The sequence below is a fragment of the Zootermopsis nevadensis genome, unplaced genomic scaffold (assembly GCF_977971745.1).
Source record: "Zootermopsis nevadensis isolate Lab colony 2312 unplaced genomic scaffold, Znev_1.0 Znev_ptg000008l, whole genome shotgun sequence".
NCBI classification, from domain to species: Eukaryota; Metazoa; Arthropoda; class Insecta; order Blattodea; family Termopsidae; genus Zootermopsis; species Zootermopsis nevadensis.
Window position 1 is genome coordinate 9,254,744 of NW_028259140.1, and position 20,866 is coordinate 9,275,609.

Here is a 20,866-nt window from a genome sequence, read left to right on the forward strand (position 1 = left end):
ACAAGGGATATATATCTGGCAGAACACGCAGATTCACAAAGCGTGTGCATTTAACGAAGTGGGACGCTAAGTGCAACGGTGGTAGCCGTTTGCTGGCCAGGTCACGCACCTGCCCTCATCAGCCCACCCATTGCTTCTAAGAACCCCAAGAAAAGTTTGGAAAGGTAGTCTAGAAAAAACCACTGGTCAGATTAAGCAGGATTTAAACATGAAAAAACTCTTGTTGAAGCCAACAGGAGTGGTAAAATGGTACAAAGGCGTTTGTGACGATTTTATAAACACGTTTTTCTTAGTAAACATCGACAAAATTGTCTTTCTTCTAGTTAATTGGTGGGATTGTTATAGCGATCCGGAAGCAATGAAACTTGCCCTGCCAAGTAAAAACATGGTTGTGATGCTCATTCTTGAGAGAACAAAAAAAAATCAGAATCTTGACATCTCCCTCTTTCATCTCCATAAACTTTACGTAAGACGCATAGAATATTACGTAAACATATGTTTACATGATTAAGGAATCACACTTCAAGTAAAAAAATGCATCCTGTGGTCTGTAATAAAGTATAAGAATCCTCTAATACCAATATACTTACGCCTGGAGAAAACCTAGTTATGAAGATGGCTTTCTTCTGAGTTGTAGCACCGTGTAATCTGGTACACACAATCCGTACTCAGCGCCGTGAGAAGCCCAAATCCTACAAAACCTTTTTTATACCATCCATTAAACATGTAACGCTTCTATAATTACGAACGCAGAATCATTCAACATTGGACTGGAGACATGTCGTTCCATTGATGGCTGTACCACCTTTGCGTTTATTATACGTTCATATTGTACTCGCTATTATTCCCAGCCCTCATTTGTACTTTGACTTTGAACATGGCATGTCATTCTCATGTGCAACATGGAACTTAACAATTTTAGTCAATACACATTTTTGACATGACTAGTTGTTTATTTGTTTCGATCTGACCTCACTACGAAGTTTCTTCGACCCTATTACATCAACTGTGTGGGCTGTAGAGGAAGTGAGAATGACCTCGCATACAAATGGCTGCACTCAGCGACCAGCAGAAATTCGTCAAACGCACCAACTTTCGCGTCAAACTGCGTGATAAGGATATTAACGAAAGATTCGTAGTTGTATTTTCTTAGTGGAGATTCGATCCAATCACGCTAACTGCCACAGCAGATGGCGAAACTTGTCCGTTTGAAATTGAATTTACGTAATTCAATACATCAGAACGGCACAAAATATTAACAGTCGTAAACCCTTTCCATGTCATGAACTAGATATATCGCGTCGTAACACCAGTCTCTTGTGTTGTAAATAATTTCTGTGTGGAACAATATCGGTGAAAAACCACTCTACATTTTTTTTTAAATTCAGGCTGTTTATGGCCACGCACACACAATAAACAGGCGCTTTTGATGAATGGGAACTAAAGTCAAGAAATCGCAGTCACTTCAGAAACTCAGTCATACGTACATAACCGTGCATCAACTTCTGATTATCCAGAATTCAACTAGTTTAATTAAATAACTCGCCTACTTCATCGGCGTGAGTCTTAATCGAACAAGAAAATAAATCACCCTGGAAGTATATGGAACCACACAAACACACTTCTTACACAGAATACGACAATCTAAACAAAGTGAATGAGGCACTGACTCACCGATTTTGATGAGTGGGGGCAGGGCTGCAACACCTGACAGGAATATGACGCAGATGATGACGTGATGACGAATCATGCTGTTCGCACATGTCTGACGTAACGACGTCACATCACACCGATAGAGAAACACTTCCTTCCTGCCGACAGGCTCCTCGCGACTGACGGATGTCCGATGACAGCAACTGGCGCCGCGATACCAAGTCGGATGCCTTCGGCTAATTCCGTGCCGATCTATACTTCGGAATTCATCGTTACATTTCCGTGCCACTTCTCACACACAGGTTCACTAAACATGTGGTATTCCAACTTAGTTCAAGCTACGTCTGTTGTGAACTGACTCGAGTTCTTTGTAACACAACTTTGAATTAATATATAGTTAATAGACCCGAACAACACGACTTGCTGATTAACATTTCTTATTCGGACGTCCCAGATATATCAGACTAGCGATCGACTGTCCTGAAAGGTTTTATAGTTTCCCTAGGTCCGTCGAAACAAGAAAGCCGACTGAATAATGCTTAATTGGGCTAGGAGCACATCATGCCCGCCCTTTCAAGGCCACTGTTTAAAATCACCTTTCATTCGATTATACATAAGCCATTAAGATGAAAACAACCTCTTAACTTAATTTTTAAAAAACCCAAAAACAATAATATCATTTCACTCTCTGCAACATCGTAATTCTTTAAACACCCAGTGGGTTGCACTCAAACATAAGCATTTTTGAATAACCACAAACACAAAAGCAAGAAACCCTTAGAAACTGACTTCACAACCACACATAAATACTTAAGTTAAATTGGTATGGTGTAAAAGCTTTCAAACTGTTTAAATTGATTTAATTTCTAATGTTTTGGGTAAGCTATACAAGAATTTTTAAATTTTTATCTGCAAAATGTAACGCACACAATACATAGAACAAATGACTCACACGAAGTAATTATTTTTGATACCTGGATGTAGAGATTCGTCGCAATTTATTAGTGACGCTGTTTCAGATATAAACATTGTGGTTTATGATGTCAAACAAAATTTCAAGATCGTCAATCCTATGTCAGCACGCCGAAGGATGCCATCTTGCCAACCTACCAACCAACTAACCAGCCTAGCTACCAACCTACACTTAATTATTATACAGATAGTTACTATCCGGGAATTTACCTGATGATATTGCAGAAATTATTAAAGCGCTCAGCCAAACATCCTTTCCAAATATAAGTCCGGAGCGTTATGACTATATAAACTTGCTGACACGAACATATTGAGATGGTTCTAAGAAGTGTGCGAGGGACAAATGGAGAAACGAAATGTCTTGTGCAGTTTAGCCAACTTATGTGAAATGCAATAAAGCTAAGCTATAAAGTTAATAATTAAAGGTTAATATGGAAGAATTTAAGAACAAGTTGATATGGATTATTCGAAAGCACAGTTGCGGATATTATCTGGAAATGCTGAATACAGCATGACACTGAAACAGGATGTGGTGGTATTGTTGCAGAGGTGCACCGAGGATAAATGTGGTGTCAATTTCATGTTGAAATGGAACGTATTCGATCAATTCCCTAAACACATTAAACCTTGTTACATGTCAATGAATATGTGGGGAAGGATGACGTTAACAAACTAGCAATTACGAATGAGAGTTTATACAAAACTAGTAATGATAGTGGGTCCACACTAGTAAACTTTGCCACACAAAGAAGGTAGTTTTAAAGATTACAATATGCCCACATCGTAAATTTCATAAATACAGAGAAAGATAGTCTGACTAATCATGTCTTGATAAACAGAAGACGATAATCAAGTATACTTTATGCATGACCCTAACAATTTGGGGGTTAAAAAGGCATTATCACAAAGTATTGATAAAATTCTAGCAGAACTGACTCAAGTAACAGGTAATAGGCCCATACTACATTGTGATATATTTTGTGCATCAAATCAGAATTCCCGGAATAGAGGAAATAATCTGTTATTGTACTTACTTGCAGGTAAAATTTTGGCAATTATCGATGAATATTACCATCTAGATCTGACCCACAAAATTCTATTCAACATTCTTCTGTCAACTCCAAACATATACAAAATTATTGAGGATCATCAATATACATTTTGATGTAATCGACAGGCCAGATATTCTATGCAATGGGACAGTACATTGTTTTGATGGGGTGAAATTATGTCCCTTTGGAAATGGGCCTTCAACAGGCCCTTTGTCCATCTCCCAGACATATATGGAGCAATAACAAAATTATACTGACTGACAGCACATCTGGAATGTTGGTAAATTTCTTCCAGACCACAACAACTTGCTGCTGTTGAGTACCTGAAAAGCCCTTAAATCTTATTTCATTTACAGACAACTTCAGAGGCCCACATAATAAACATTTCCAACCCAAGGTTCCCATCCTTCAAGGTGAACATAGTTTCAATTTTGGTATATCCAATCTTGGAAGTGATCAACTATATAATATACATTTTTAATCATTTTACAGTGTATCACAGAATGTCTACAGAGTGACTACATATTCTCCAATAAATATCTCTGAGTCTCAAAGATAGACAGGATATTAAGTCGGTCATACCAAGTGCAAGTACTTCACTGCATCTTGATACTACCATTTTGAGAACAATTCATCATCAGCATGACTGTCAGATAGTTACATCTTGATCAATACAGCATTTCAATTACCAGTAAAAACAAATATTAATCTATCCTCGGTGCCTGAAATGAAAGGAAATGGAAGTGATGATCTGCGCATAAATAAAGATTTACACATTCAGTGACGGCAAAAGTAGCCGACATTCAAGCAAGTGGAACTAGCCAAACAATGTCAGCTCCTGGCACCTTTCCAGAGATGCAGAAGCATTTCATCCTTTCTCCAGCAGATGTAAGGCAATTATATAAAACTTTTAGGCTTCATAACAAGGTTTAAAGAAATGATATATAGAATGTACTGATGTACAACACAAACTGAGTGAAAGCATGAAAAATATTAGTGCTTATATGGCCATGATGACTTGGGATAATGGCCTAAACTAGCATTTCAATGCCCAAAAAATGAATGGGTTGAGTCAACATGAATAAACCCAATATGAACATTATTACTCAAAAAGAACAGAATTAGTTTCAGGTTCACTGAAATGGAAACAAGATAGCAGCCATCTACCCATTCAACTGAGGTCATACTTTCACACAGTCCCAACTTGAATTGATATATTTCTATGCAAAACTTAGGGAACAAGTTTTCCTTTGGCATATTAACTTAAACCTGCTATGTGAACAACATAAAAGATGCACACAAATGCAAATACATGGATTCTTCTTTCATGGGTAGTAAGTATCTTCAAACTTCTTTTTAGGTTTGCCTATTTCTCTTAATTTCTTGGGTATGTATTGCGGAACATGTTCATCGTATCGTCTCATCATTGGACGAACATTTTGTAATTCAAATGGTCTCCTTCGAGCCTCAAGTGGACGTGTCTTATGCCAAATTTTGTATATTCTTTCCCACTGGTATACTTCATAAGGAAGAACATGGCGTGGTCGATTAGAATACATGTGCTTGAATTCAACTTCAAGCCATTCTCTTCGTTTGTCTTCAGCAATGTCTGCAATATGCTTCTGAGCAACATCAAGATAAGGCTTCATTTCTACACCTTCTCTGACTTGTGGAGTATTCAAGTAGAACTTCAGTAAATATTTTAGAACATCATCATTGAAACCTGGAAAATAAGTAAAATTATATTTAAGTATGTGCAAAAGTTTGACACGGCAAAACACTTATTTCAAATTCAGACAAATCATACACAACACTACACAATCACTACAATGCTGATATTAGTATTATCTTATACATAAAACTGAAATTGTGGGTTTGTATATGTATGATCATTTTAGAAAGAGAACGGATAGACTGATTTGCACCAAACTTGCTTATTCCTTGAAGCCAGGAGAACATTGGAAGGTCAAAACTCTGGAAAATGTGTCTTAAACTTTTGTCCCAGTAAAGGTGGTTAATGTAACTTAGAAAGTATAAGCAATAAGTATTGAATGATCAGGCCTATGGTAGGTTTTTGGGCAATAGACACTGATAATAAATGTAAACATTTACAAATTTCCCTGCAGAAAACCTGTGGGTGCTCTGCTAGTATTCTCAATATAAGAAACAATTAGACAAAAACATACGCACACACAAAATTAAAAGGTGGCAATCTGTCATGTTTACCTATAACTCTTCCATCTTCAATCCCTTCAAACAGTTTCAACTCTGGTGTTCCCCAGCATAAATTACGACGTGGATTGTTGGCGGTATGCTCAGAGTGCACCAAAGTAGTGTTCAGCTGGTAAACATAAAATGACCACAGTTTTCCATTGGTTATTACGGTCTGTGTCACAAGAGGGTATGTCATGTCATTGAATGTTGAGAAACCTACAGAGAAAAAGAAAGACAGCAGTTACAATGAAATATTTTAAGCACATATTTTTGTAAATATCCATTAAAATTAAAGTGTAAATATCAAAGCTTTCTATGCAAAGAACTGTCTTTGACACCCCGAAAGGTATGATGCAAATTAGATATTGAAGAAGTTCACTAAATCATCATTAGAAGTTTACTTGATTCTTTTCTTAACACATTTGTTGTTCACATGTTAGTAGTAAATTCAAACACTAGGTTAATACTTCTCTCACCACATTTGATTTTAGTATCACAGTGTTGCCACTCTTAACTGAACTCAGCTATCAACTGTTTGCTGATATTTCTTTATATTATGCTGTTCATTACATTATGAGTATGTGTTACAGTTCATAACTCATATCCTCTTTAAATTTTGTAATTCTAGTCTTTGAATACTTGAATTCCATTAGTTGCTCAACAATTTTTCTACTACTAAGTACCCATCTGGTATCTGTGCCACAGATTCAAATTGCTTTTGTTTTTGATGATAACATTTTTAAATTATGATTTATGCAATTTTTTTTAAACAGTGCACTGAAATCTGTAATCCATCTTCTGATATGGAAATCAACACCTGATAATCTGCACACAGAAATGTAATTAACCCTTTACAGGTCAGTGGCAAATGTATGCACCTAATTTAACAATCAGTAACTATGCATTTTATATTTATGAGTTTTGTATGTTTCTCACTATAAACAGCAACCCTTAAACAGCAATAAACAGACAATCTTTATATTGCATTCTTTTGAGGCATGTACTGAATTTTTAAATATTTAGACAAGCTTCAGCTTTGAAGGGTTATGTGCAACCAAATCAATAGTTTCACCATACAATTCTGAATCATGATGTACATAATATTACTTTCATGTCTTGAAGTTTGATCGGCTTACTCTGAACCCATTTTGTACCAACATTATGGCTGTTCTGAAAGATGTATTTCAGTTTATCTCCTATTGAGAAAATGGGGCAAACAGGTAACAATGATCTAGAGAAATTAGTAAAGAACAATCAACTGCCTATTAAAGACTTTGAAATACACAATATTGATTGCGACTTTGATGTATTTCTGATCTCTTACCTTGATAACATGCTTGAGGAAGAAGCCAACCATAGGAGGCAAGAATGGCCTGAACATGAACAGCTTCTGCTCTGTCCTCCTCACCATATTGTAGTAAACGTTTATGCATGTGACCTCGATGATGATATGATAACAGCCCAAACTCACATGGATCTCCTGGCCAAAAACCTGTAACATTAATAAGATGCAATTATTTATCAATGTATCAGTAATGAAACCCTTTATAAAACTTTTAGTTATTACAGAATGTTAATACTAACCAGGGATGTTCGTTCCCAATCGACGTGCTTCATGATATCCTATAACTTTAGGATCATATCGAAAAAATGGAACATCAAAGTCTGGGCTTTCAGACTCGTGCATCTGAACAATAGCAGGTAAAGGTAACTCATGTCGCAATTGGAGAACTGGTGAACCTAGATACTGAAACCATCTGTCAACAGGTTTGTCAGCTGCATCCTTGAGCCAGGGAACTTTTTCTTTTCGTAGTCTAAGAAAAGTTGGTGGATTCATCCCACCAGCACTCCAAAATGATTCAACTCGTGGATCTGTTTCAACCTGAACAAAAAAACTGTCTTAAAGGTTTGTAACAATGGTCAAGTCAATACACAAGTATGCCGAATACCTTATACTAACTGAGGTATACAAAAACTTTGTCAGTCGGTTCTACAAATGACAGACTGGAGTACTTTTTGAAGAAATAAGTAATGGATCTTTGCTTCTGAGCGTCCAGCCTTTTCTTTGTAGCAAGGTCATGCCACGGCTCATACAGTAGCAAGTCTGTCAATGAGCACATAAAATGCAGAAGGTGTGTGGTGAGGAAGTATGATTCATTCCACTACACACTGAGTTGACTGATGATAAAATGGAGTGTTCCAGCATGGCACATCATATAAAACACAATGTTGGATAAATGAACCATTCTTACTTCATTAAGATCTGACTATACTAAAACCAGTCTGAATGAAAATTATGTATATTTTACCTGACATTTCAGGAGATGAGGAACTTTATTTGACAGAGTTCCCAATAAAATTCTGTTGATCTGTTGTACAATGGAGCGTCCCATAATATTATCCAAACTGATGGAGGTTATGGGATCTTCTTCATTGTTCAAATGTTCATGCTTCCGGCTGTTGCAAACAAATATATTGGCTATTATAACAGAATCTAAAAGCTGGTAATTTTCCTCAAATAAAGAATTGAAAGTATTTTGATAGTAACAATATAGTAAATCAACATCTTATGTAAAACCAAGTGAGTAAAACCCATGCAAATGTAAGTACTTAAGACAGAGCTCACATATAACCTAAAAGGACTTCAAATACCGATTTTCTAGTCACATCTGCCACTATATGGCACCAGGTCAGAACCGAGTGTTCAAAAAAAAAGGTATGCAAACAACCTTCTCCACTCAAAAAGTACATCAAATTCATACCTTCTGTATTTATATTCGAAGATGAGTGCCTCCTCGATCCATGGTTTAATCTGCCCCAGTAGTTTATGTGACTCTTCTTCAAGACCGGTAGAATAATGAGGCAAATCTTTAAATTCCTTGAAGTGTGTCCTAGTAACATGCTGAGCAAAAGGCATTGCGTTGTACGGTATTAATTCTTCCCATAACATTATTGGCTTCCAACCATAATACCTAGGCATATTGATTTCAAATAGCTTTTCTTCAACAGTTTTAAGTGACTTTATTTTCTCGTGCCATGCATTTTTCTCACGTTCTATACGCGCTTCATAAGAAATATCCAATATTGGTGGATACTGAGGAGTGTCAGTGTATTCTTGTTCATACTTCAGAGGTTTTATCCGTATTGTGGATTTTCTCATAATAGTTCTTACACGGTCCCACCTAAACCGCCCCATGCTACAGTACAACAAAAATCACCAAGCCTTCACAACACACTACAAACCATAACACATGGATAACCAACACCCGCTGGTATAATTTGTGTTACCAACATACCACATTACCAGTCACAGATACAATATTATGATCAGTCATGGACCTACCAATGCAGGCAACTTACAGCTGGGAAAATACGAAGTCACTTCGGATAGCGATTGCCAACATACAAATGTGTAGTTGAGCGTATTTTTCTTTTATAGTTGCAATGTGGTGGAACTACCACCTGTAACGACCCCTTGTCCATCCCCCACTGATACCTGAGTGAACACGAAACAATGGTGAGAGGAATATTTCTCTCTGCGGTAACAGACGGCTCGACCCGGTGGGCGTCATGCCTGAAGTGTTGCCATCTCTGAATAACAATTGTGTAAATATTATGGCTTCGAGGGTGGCGGTTTGAATATGTGTGACAACCTCATGATCTACGTCTGGCTAAAGTGAGCTGCCAGACTGCACTAACATAGCTATACCCCTACGCGTACTCATTCTCAATCTGGGCACTAGATGGGGGTGAGTAGTCACGCCCTGGCCGGCGTTACTCTGGGCGAAAGAACCCCTGGTCCCCTGGACAAGGCTGGGTGGAACTCAGAGCCAGTTTGAAAATTCTCTGCCCCAGTTGGTGGTCGAACACTGACCCTCCAGCCCTTAGTCAATCACTGTACAGGTCATAAAATTGAAGCTTATGATGAATGTGGTATGCACTGCAAAATTACTGTGCTTACTACTATAATAATATTGTTCTTTGTTCAGTTGTAATACACTGTCATACCAGGTCACTCAACACATTAATTATTACAGCATTATGACTAACAGTGAAAGCTGGTGGTAAAGGGAAAGATAGTATTGTTACAGCAAATGTGTTTCTTGGGAGCAAACTACACAGCATTCTGTTTTTTGTTACTATATTAATACAAAAACGTGCTCATACTGACTTACATAAATTTTTACTGTTGAAAAGTATTGTCTGGTTAAAAATGGCACACCATGACATTTTCCATGTGTATAGTGATGAAATTAAAGGCTTTATTTTAATTATTTTTGGTGAAGCTTTTAGCAAGAATATGCTACTACAAGCTTTCACATAGTCTTACAAACAAATGTGTATCAGCAACAAGTGTTACATGTACATAATATCTGAGAAAATGCAATAAGAGAATGAGGACGTATAGCAAGTGACTGTTGTCTTACTTGATACTCTTATCTGAAGATTTTGGAGACAGCCTGCCAGTTTTTATACTTCATACTGATTCTGGTCTCATTCTATCCTATTCCATCTCTAAGTATAAACTGAAATGCAAATCATGTGAAAATACTGTAGGCTTTACAAAGGTCATGCACATGAAAAATATGTTACTAGCTATAATGTACTTTTAATTTAAGAAAAGTTTCCACAGCCAAACATTCATCTACTCAATGGTCCCTGAGGATGAGGATGAAGATGGTTCTCAAATGGTGTTTTCTCCATTGAACAAACCACCTTACATGTCTGGTAGCCTGAGAAGAAGTTCATTATACTTAATCGCTGTGGAAGCTTCAGACCATACTCTTGTCATTTGTCACTAATAGAATGGATTGAAGGTGGGGAAAAGTGCAGACCTTTTTAGTAATTATAGTTTTCTCAGTTATGGCTTTGTTTATTGGAAATTTTCAAGTCAGGGTCAGGATATGTTGAGAACAATATATCAAATATAATATTATGGTAATTACAGCGCACAGAAAAATCTTCAACATGAAGGAAACAAGAACAAGATATACATATATATTTATGTATATATATATATAAAAGTGGAAAATTATTTACAAGCAACATTTTGATATGGAAAGAGTGGATAATTAGAGGGTTGACTTGTGTGATACATCTCTTCTAAATCGACATGAACTTTCTTTCTTTTTTCTCTTTGCAAAATATAAACACATGTCTTTTAAGACTCCTGTGCTGAACATATTTAAAATAGTTATTTTATAACAGAGCTTATTCATTTCAAGCAACTAACATTATTCTAAAGTTTTTGGTTCATAAAATAAATAATACATTTAGTCAAAATACAACAAGAATATGACAGTAATTAGTTTTATGATATAAATAACTGCCTCATGCAAGTCATTGTTCAGGCCATGAGGACAGATTTCAATTGAGTGATCAAATTTTTTTATCTTGTCCTCACTAGGAAAAAACGTTGAACCTAAAATATAAAATATGTGCTAATTTCCAAAATATAAATATCAAAGTCAGTATCTTGTATGTGGATATGTTTAATCAGATTAATTTTTAATTCATATTGCATGTAAATTTAAATTGAGCTTATGATTAGGACATGCATCACTTCACATAAACTCAGTAAATTGAAAATTCAGAATTTGCATACCTGTTAGGGATGGAAAAGAAATATCTATAAATTATGAAATATAACACTATTCAGTGTTTGCTCTAATACTGAATATCATACAGGGCCTCTGCTTGTCTAAGAGTAAGTGCCTTTTAAAAGTAAGTAAAATTTTATTTTAAAGGCATTTTGGCACTGATAGCATTTCCTTTGGAAAAATGTTTGTCTTTATATGAAACATAATACATTTTGGTATTTTGAGGAAAAAATCAGGTACAAACAAGACTTCTGTTCTCTTAATAATCTAAATGATATGGAATTAATCTTAAATGTATGCAACACATTTTAATTTGAAATATGCCCTCATGGATTTTAGCTTTAATAAGAACAGAGATGTCTATTAGTTTTATAGATCTGTAGAGACCAATGGTAACTTTTATCAAAATACATGATGTCTCAACCATATGTTGACAGAGAAAAAATTAAATGACTAATTCACATCTGAGAAGAGAACACATGCATGTACAGCTAGGGTTCAGCTGCCTCCAAGTTATGATGCAAGTCAGTCAGCTACAATAGGGAATTCTTATTTAAAAAATGTGAAAAATTAACCATATACTGTAGGGCAAAATACTGGTCAGAAAATTCCATACTCATACATTTGTCTACCTTCTTTTTCTCCTGTTATTTCCATCTTGTAATACATTCCTTGGATTACTGTGTAAGAGACATCTTACACTGTGGCCCAAAAATATAAATTCTAGCACAGTACTGGACTATGTCTAATGTAACACAGAAAAAGAACTCTTATATTCTATATGTTACAGTATTTATAAATATGTAATATTATATGATAGTGAAATGTGTTTTCTATGTACATTAACTGTGTCATGTTTTGTGTATCATGACTTAAAAATCTACAATATCGACATTTACATTGAAATGGATAACAATTTAAAGTTTGCTGTGCATTAAACTGCACACTGCTACTGTCTCAAAACTTGACATGTTACCATCAGGGTCAGTGTTTCTTGGTTCAGAACTTCTTTAGCGCAAACTGAATCTGTGACAGATCTACTGCACTATTACTCATGTGAAATTAACATTTTAATGTTATCTGTAATTAATAGGTAGGACACACCAGCAACCATCGATTTTAACTTCACTTTATGTAACATGTTACTGGAAAATGTAACCAAATTCCTCCAGTAGGGATTTGCAATAAGAAGAAAAGATTCACAAGATAGGCACAGCATGCTCTTCATATCAACATTTATAGGTCAAAATTTCTAGTGATCAGAATTTTAATGTACTTACTCCCAAATGCAGACAGCTTTGTTATAATGGGTTAACTTTTAAAACATTACATTACTGTAGTTTAAATTAACTCTTATACTTTGGTCATCAATTAATTATAGTATTTCAGGAAGTACAGTATTTAAAGTTTATAACCAGGGAGATACTCTGAAAGCCAAAGTTTAAATTGAGAAAATTATGTAACAGAGCTGTATACAATCAGGATACATTTATGAAGTCTTCACCTATATCATTTTTGGGCATCTTTGAATATAGGACATGTGTGAATTTGTTAGTCTTGGCTGCGTGGCACACTTGGAAATCTCATTGAGAAAGGCCTCAAAGTATAAGTTAATTTCAATATATACAAGTATATTTGCAAAACATTTTGCATATTTTTATTTATGGACGTTATCTTGGAATTCAGAATGTAACAGGAAGGCTTTTTATACTTACTGTATTTATAATAATCAGAGAATTATCAATATATTTCCACCATATCCTGGAAGTGAGACTATCATATTTTATTTATCTCCAGTGACAAGCTTGCAATGGACTTTAAAACTTCAGTTGCAGGAAAACTAACAGTTAATTAAAGTAGGCTAAGTCATTAAATAAAGCCTGAAGAGGAACAGATATCACACGTGTGTATCTAATTATGTGTACTTATTTAAAGTCATTGTACTACATTACTTTAAAAATTAAGATAATAGCTCAGAATTACAATATAAATAAACATATGTGCCATGCAGATATTTGTGTCCCTTTTCCTGAATAAAATTGGTTATATGAGAATAGTAGGATTCTTGTAAGTACATATACTAAATTAATCTTACTCAAGTCAATTTATGCATCAAAAGGTGAGATTTCTGATTAACATACTGTTGTTTTCATAATTCTTTCATGAACCTAAAATGTTGACATAAAGAATGTTAGCAATACATATTAACATTATAGTGCATGTTATGTATAAAATTTATTTAAAAAATTATTAAAATAAAAAGTAAAATTATGTTTTATAGTATTAACAATTAACAAACTTCATACTTTTATGGACATTCTATTTATTTACAAGATATTCCCTGTCATGTTTATAGCTGGAGAGATCACAATATCCATAATTCTGATATGCCTAAATATATTTCAAACTTACAATTAGGTCTAAAGAATATGTGGCTTGGCAGAAACTTAGATCTGCATAAGAAACACTGACCCAACAGCAGATTGGAAATTATTTAGTTGCCACGTTCCATTACAAACTGTGCAGTCTATATTATGTTCTAAGTTTCAGAATTTGTGACTTCCTGTAAGAGGTAAGTTCCACCATCTGATGAGGACTTGGGATGCTAGTTGTAATTTCTATGGAGCACAGCTAAGTTTATCTTGCTGCAACTGGTATGTTGGAAGAAGTGCAGTTTCTTCTTGTATGATGTTTTTCCAAGTTATGAAAATTATGTCATAACTTAGGCTATTAAAATAATTATCAGTTTATTGTGTAGTCGGTGCACTTGATCTTACGAACAGAAGTTAACAAATCCTCTCATGCATAAAGATATACTCCAACTTTATTAGACATCCTGTACACAGTGTTTATTGGTGCTGGAATGAAATTATGATAACACTTAAAAAATTAATTAATATATAAATAACACTGTGCTTTACAACTTTGTGCCTTGGACGTCAAGGAAACATAAACATGCCCTCTTATCAGTGTAACATAGTTTCACAGCCACCATGATGTATACTCTGGTACAGCAAGAAATAAATTGCCCCCCCACCCCCCTTCTCTCAGCAACCTGATTGTCTCCCCAAGAAAAACCACTGCATTGTTATTTGAGCACTTATACTCTGTGGATCATCATAAAATGCAACAATGCACATGTCCAATATGGTGAAATACATTCTTGTGTTATTTTGGTGCATTCAGATATCAAAATTGGCTAAAACAATATACATCTCTTCCCTCTCTTGATGTATATTTTATAGTCTGATATTCACATATCAGCAAATACAAAATATTACAATTTAAAACTTGTTTTTGTTGTTAATATTGGGCACAAAATTTTGTAGTAAATTACTGTAAGCTATAACACATCAGGTATATATGTATGAACAAATAAACTAGGCGGTTCCCAACCAGTAGGATTCTGTATTGTATGGGAAATACTGTATTTATATTACCCAAACAGTGTAATTTTAAAGATACAAGTAATCACTTTATGACTTACTTAATTTGACTCTAATCAGCAACAACATGATTTTTAAACATACACATACTCTAATACAATGCATGATTTGAAAAGCATCACTTATAATGCTAGCCCTTCCTACCTCTCATTCTAATATTTATTTAGCGAAGCAAATAAATTACTAAATTATCACAGACACAAATGTCAGTTACATAATACAAGTTCTACTTAAAGCACTTAGAATACATATAATAAATAGTGAAATTATAAATACTGGGGGTCAAAGAATTCCAGGTACTAGCTGTGGATGTGAAAATTAATTTTACAGCCATTTTTGTTAGAGGTATGTATATTTTTGGGGTCATACGTCATGTCAATTGAAGAAGGGTTTTGGATGGTTTGGGAGTGCATGCTTCCTCAATCTTCACATATCAACGTCAAATGAAAAGAGTGACAAATCAGAGGCAATCATAGTTGTAAAGACTCACTCTTCATAAATGTTGATCTGGCAACCTGTCTTGTCTATTATGCACTCTCATCCTTAACACATTTACTGGTACCCGAGAATATTCTCTGACTTCAAGACCTAAAAGGAATACGCAACATGGATAAACAGTGGACAATGAAAAGGTTCTTTCTTGCTTTTGTTATTCTGTATAACAGTTATTCTGCCTTAATCTTTAATATGCTGGGTTGAGTTCCAAAAATGATTAATGTGTGCTTAAAATATGATTTTGATACAGTTCAAATAAAGAGGAATTAAACCAATTTGTGATGTATGTTTTGATACTTACTTATCACTTCAACTTCCTTGAACGAACTCTACAGACAACCTGATGGATTGGGAAGCAAGTGGTAATTATTTATTGGTGATATTCTGACTAGCATTGTATTAAAAGATGAACACAAGCAAGAATGTGGCTTTTTAAGGAAATCATTAGATACATCTAAGATATGGAGATTTATCATTGTGGATAATTTTAAATGAATTCTGATGTAAAACAAAAATGCAGGAGTGAGTAATGCTTCTAACAGCAAAATATTAAACTATTTTTCTCAAAGTGGTAACTGATAAGTGACAAATTTTGAAAAAAGACTGGTATTATTAATTCCACTAAAAAGCTATTTTGCATGATAAAACAGTTCAGTTTTGGAAGAAGTACTGTATGATGTTATACAAGAATTGCATTTAGAACTAAAATATACTCTCATGTAAATTCAATTTTAAACAAGGTACTGAACAACATTATTATATTTATTATGCAGGATTATGAGATAGTGGGGCTGCTAGCCACACTTTAACTCTGAGATTTAATGAGTTAACAGTATGCCACTGAGAAACACAGCCATTGGACCCATATATGCCATGACATGGTCAGTAAAGGTTAATAAAACATTTAGGTCCTCAATTTAACTGATTAAACTTAGCCATTGACTGCAAAATGATGATACTGTGTGGCAGTGACATGTGAAGGGTACAAAATGCTATTAATTACCAAGATCTAATTAAAATCCTAATTTTCTATAAATCAAAATAATTAAGGTTGGGAACCGTCCATCAAAGGCCTCTCAGTTGGAAACACTGATAAGAGCACAACAGTGACAGCATTCTTCCCATGCTCAGTCATAAATTTCACTCATCACAATGATCACTGGTCCAGTGCAGTGCCTGGCAAAATGTACCCGATATGCATGCCACCTCAGTTTGGTTATTAAGGTAACATTCTAATGTAATGTTCTCTCCAGAAGACAATGAGCCATGACAAGGATATATGATGTAAGAAACAGAAACTTATTTGTCAGTTGTCACATTTCACCAGACATATTGAGAAAAGTTGAGTAATAAATAGGAAACAGACAACACTGAACTGTACATAAGAGCAGCGAGGCAATACAGCTATCAACAATAAATATAAAAAACTCTGTGCATGTATAAAGATAAATGGATGTGACAAATGTAACAAAAAATATATTAAAAATTTGTTTTGCATATAGTTGGAAAGGAGCACATATATCAGATAAAACGAGTATGAAAGACTGAAAGTAAAGCTGTACTTTAGATGCAAGTACAACAGGAGAAGGAGGTGGATGATTATGTACGGGTCATGGCTGCAGAATTGGGGTCAACAACTCATAATATGAGGTATCGGATGCGAATTGTACACAGTACGTAAAAGTATCACAGAAAGTTTCTTATGACTAGATGTGGGCAACAACAAAACCCATACAAAACTCCTAGAAATAATTACAAACCAGTTGTGTAAGACAAGGAGCAGGTGCTATATTAACAAATGTACCTGCAGATTCAAGCCTCAGAAAATGCTGGATTCAGTCTAATGTTTCTAAGTTTGGTAGCATCTTACAGATGAAGCTTGGAAATGGAATACAATGACATGTTACATACAAGAATACTTATAAAGGCAAACTGTTTCCTTGTCTTTGTACTGCTGGTCTGTACATGTTGCTAGAAGAGTTGTAACCTGCTCCAGGTGAGTGTGATGGGGTTTACTTTATGTCAATAGTGCTGGGCCTCCTACAATTGTTCCAGACTAAATCCAAGCATTCTTCAAGATTTCCACACCCGAAGTTTCCTAAGGGAGACCTTCTTTAGTCGTGACACAGTAGTCATGAGGTCTGCATCTCTTGTATCATCATCACTGAGAGTTTCACCCTCTGAATGCACTTCTCGGGTTTGCTGTGGCACAGATGCCCTGGCTAATCTACCCCTGTCAGTTAATGCAATCACTCGTCCACTACCTAATCGCATCCCATCACCTACTGGGGGAAATTTTGGCTTAGTACTACGGGTTGTAGTAGGATCACTTAAAGCTTCCTGCACTGGAACCTTTTCCTTGTTCCCTCCACCCATGCTTGCCCTATGTCCAACATAGAGGCCTTTACTGAGCCTTTCAAGAGTGGCTGTACGCAAATTTGCTGCCACACGATGACGTCTTCCAGATGGTGGTGTCACCTGGTCACGTTCCCTCAATATAAACCGCCCCAGAGTCTGCCAGTGTGCCTGTGTACTGTATACATTTTCATCATCTCCTAATACTCGTTGCTGACGAGTTGCACTCCCACCACCTGTTCCACCCCACTCTAGTTCTTCCACCAGTACAAATCTCGCAGGGTCCTCCATTCGCCTTGCCTTTACTAGTGCCTGTGCTAATACATCCTGTGCACATGAACTTAGTGGAACTTTAAGAATGGCATAAGGGATCTCTGGCGAGACATTATACACGCACACTAAGAATGTGTCAGCCTCTTCCCAGGTACGGAGTTGTTGCTGTTCTTGATGCAAGGTGTCAGATGGCACTCCAGGCCCCGCAGCATCACTTCCCATACAGGATGGCATGGAGCGACGCTCTCGCCCTGCAGTACTTCGGATAGATGACAACCATGCCCTACTGCTGGGATCATCTCCCATCCTCTTAAGTAAAAAGCGACCCTCACCTTGCCATTGTGCTTGTGCCTGTAGTGGCCTCTCCTGTAGGTCTAATACTCTCTGCGTGGCAGGTACATCCCTGTCTTTCTTCTCCCAGCTCCTTGCCACCTCCTCTACCAGAATATAGTCATGAACTCTCTCTGCACCCAGGCCAGCCTTCTGCAGTGCTTGCAACACCACCTCCTGAGTGGTACTCTCTTGTGTGATCTTTAGGATCGTGTAGGGTTCATCAGGCACAACACCATGCACCATCAAGAAGAACATTCTCCTCTTGAGTGGCACTGCACCACTACCAGAGGGGTGATTCTTCTTTATGGCCACTGCTTCTGAAACACTGTCCCGGCCATGCTTCGAGGTTCCACCCAGACTACCCCTTACAGCCATGTGTACTGCATCGCCATTCTCCACAGAGCTCCCATTATAGTCCAGACTCTCCTCCTCAGCTCGGGAATATACAAAAAGGGTGGAGAGTTGCAGGGGCTGATTCTGCGGGGAGCGGAGTCTCACGTGACGATATCCTGGCCGCAGGCACTTGAGCGGTAACACACGCTGTGCTAATAGATGGTTTGCTCCTGCTTCTAACACACTGAAACGAAGGAATGCTAAGTCACAAAACATCACCTGGAAGAAGAAAGTATCATTCCAGATAGGGTTCAGTGCATTCCTCTGTATCACTTTAGTTTTCTGCTTGTTGCAGTCCACTGGAATCCCCACTACTTCCACCTCTACATATGTGCTTGCTGTCAGGTTACTCTGACACACATATTGTCCTGATACCACATTTAGAATAAGATGTGATGAATGTAGACCATCAAACTCTTTGTCCCATGGATTGAAACGCCGGTACATCATGTGTCCACGATCCCACATCACTGACGGTTTCAACACATACCCACAGCGACCATTCTGTTCAAACATGGCTGCGTTCAGGTGCAGGGCTGCATCTTCAGTCTGATAGTTCAGTGCTACCATCTGAATACCGAAGGCCCAAAAGATGACTGGATTGAAGTTGGAGGAGTCTATTCTCATTCCAGCAGGATATGTTCTCATCAACTGTGTTTCTGTATGAGCCACTAGGGCATGAGGTTGTTTGCGGCAAAGCTTCTTGGCTGTATTCTCATTAAGGGAAGAACACTGGTAGCATGGGTGGTGAATATTGGCACGTTGCTTCGCATAGGAATGTTGCTGTTCAGAAGCTGTGGAGCCTGTGGCAGTACTGCTGCTGCCAATGCCAGAAGTTGTGGAGAGTGACACTGAGCCCCCACTGGAAGCCTGTGTGACAGCGGATGTTGGCGTGGCTGGAGTGCTGGTGATGATTGTGGGGGGCGGCATGGTCACAGCACCAACACTGCTCTTCTTCATAATGACTGTGGCAGCCACTGGACCACCTGTTCTCTTGCATTTAACTGAGCTGTTGGGGCTGATGGTGTTCAGCCCACGAAATTTAATTGCCTAGGAGGAAAATGAAAACTAAATTTTAAAAATATAAATTTGCTTGTTACACTTTGTTTTAAGGAAACATGAGATTGGCAATTTTTTGTTTTACTTGCTTTTATCTTTTAAACCAATTAAACTTACTATTAGGTCATGTAATTCTGAAGTTCAGCACTGCTAACACAAAAGCCTGTCATTTGACCTGATTATGGATCAATTCAATTCACATCATCTTTTAAGATTCATTTAAATATTTTTCTTTTATCTCCGTTTGGTTTCCCAAATAATAATTTTCAGCTAAAATTCTGTATGTATTTCTTACTACCCTATCTAAGCTACATGTTTAATCCACCACAATATGATGAAAGTATGTGAATTCTGACTTTACTTAATTTTCCTGAAGAACTGGATAACAGTGTTAAATCTCAGTCGCGAGATTAATCCACATCAGGATTGGCTTTCTACCACAGAGAATGGATAATTTCACATATGCCGAAGTCTTGTATAACATCATATTTACATACTGAATATGTATCAGTGGTAATGTCTCTGATTTGTTGTTGGAAACACATGGGTTATTAAGTGTGTTATCCACCCAGTGCATAATCCTGTGACATACAGGAACATGTCTCAAGAGAAAATCATCCCAACATTAGTTAATTGGGTCAACTGTTTTCAGACTGACAATATATATATATTTCAGCAACTCCTATTACAAATTACAAAGGGGGAAAAGCAATAATAGCAAAGCATGACCATATGTCTAATATTTATGTATGAAAATGTTTTACCTACTTATTAACAAACTAAATTCTAAAGATAGAAGTTTAAATGGGAAGGAATTTAACTGAAAATGATCCCACATCTGAGCTCACCATTTCAACTGATAAACTGCTGATTTCTGTGGGTACAGTGAGAGTGAATTTAAGAAACTCAACAACACACCCTAAAGTCAACCTGGCCACAAGAGACTATTTTCTATAGATATTTCTAAAAGTAATTAGGTTTCTCAGTTATGAACTAAATTATACTCTTCTGTTAATCTGAA

General features: G+C 36.5%; 3 protein-coding genes across 20 annotated transcripts in view; all 3 read right to left on the reverse strand.

The window, feature by feature from the left end:
- Window positions 1–3,989, reverse strand: part of LOC110832919 (glutamate receptor ionotropic, kainate 2-like) — a 149,198-nt gene extending 145,209 nt beyond the window's left edge. For all 10 annotated transcript variants that reach the window (XM_087345024.1, XM_087345030.1, XM_087345031.1 and 7 more), the window contains exon 1: window positions 1,675–3,989. In XM_087345024.1, the coding sequence (XP_087201150.1) occupies window positions 1,675–1,750 (76 nt within the window). In that variant the 5' untranslated portion in view covers window positions 1,751–3,989. The remainder of the gene's footprint in view (window positions 1–1,674) is intronic.
- Window positions 3,990–4,123: 134 nt separating this feature from the next.
- Window positions 4,124–9,281, reverse strand: mRpS30 (mitochondrial ribosomal protein S30). Its single transcript, XM_022070389.2, has 6 exons — window positions 8,654–9,281; window positions 8,201–8,348; window positions 7,476–7,773; window positions 7,216–7,383; window positions 5,904–6,107; window positions 4,124–5,400 (listed from the first exon to the last, which is right to left on the reverse strand). The coding sequence occupies exons 1-6, from the start codon at window positions 9,085–9,087 to the stop codon at window positions 5,003–5,005; spliced, it is 1,650 nt and encodes a 549-aa protein (XP_021926081.1). The 5' UTR covers window positions 9,088–9,281; the 3' UTR covers window positions 4,124–5,002.
- Window positions 9,282–10,743: 1,462 nt separating this feature from the next.
- LOC110832898 (1-phosphatidylinositol 4,5-bisphosphate phosphodiesterase epsilon-1) overlaps window positions 10,744–20,866 on the reverse strand; it is a 468,153-nt gene continuing 458,030 nt past the window's right edge. For all 9 annotated transcript variants that reach the window (XM_087345017.1, XM_087345016.1, XM_087345015.1 and 6 more), the window contains one exon: window positions 10,744–19,836. In XM_087345017.1, the coding sequence (XP_087201143.1) occupies window positions 17,506–19,836 (2,331 nt within the window). In that variant the 3' untranslated portion in view covers window positions 10,744–17,505. The remainder of the gene's footprint in view (window positions 19,837–20,866) is intronic.

Excerpts from the sequence above, each read along its gene's own strand:
- mRpS30 (XM_022070389.2), bottom strand. The coding sequence starts at position 9,087 with ATGGGGCGGTTTAGGTGGGACCGTGTAAGAACTATTATGAGAAAATCC. Across the intron at positions 7,774-8,200 it reads CTCATCTCCTGAAATGTCAG|GTTGAAACAGATCCACGAGT; the intron begins GTAAAATATACA and ends TTTTTTGTTCAG. Across the intron at positions 7,384-7,475 it reads ATTGGGAACGAACATCCCTG|GTTTTTGGCCAGGAGATCCA; the intron begins GTTAGTATTAAC and ends TTAATGTTACAG.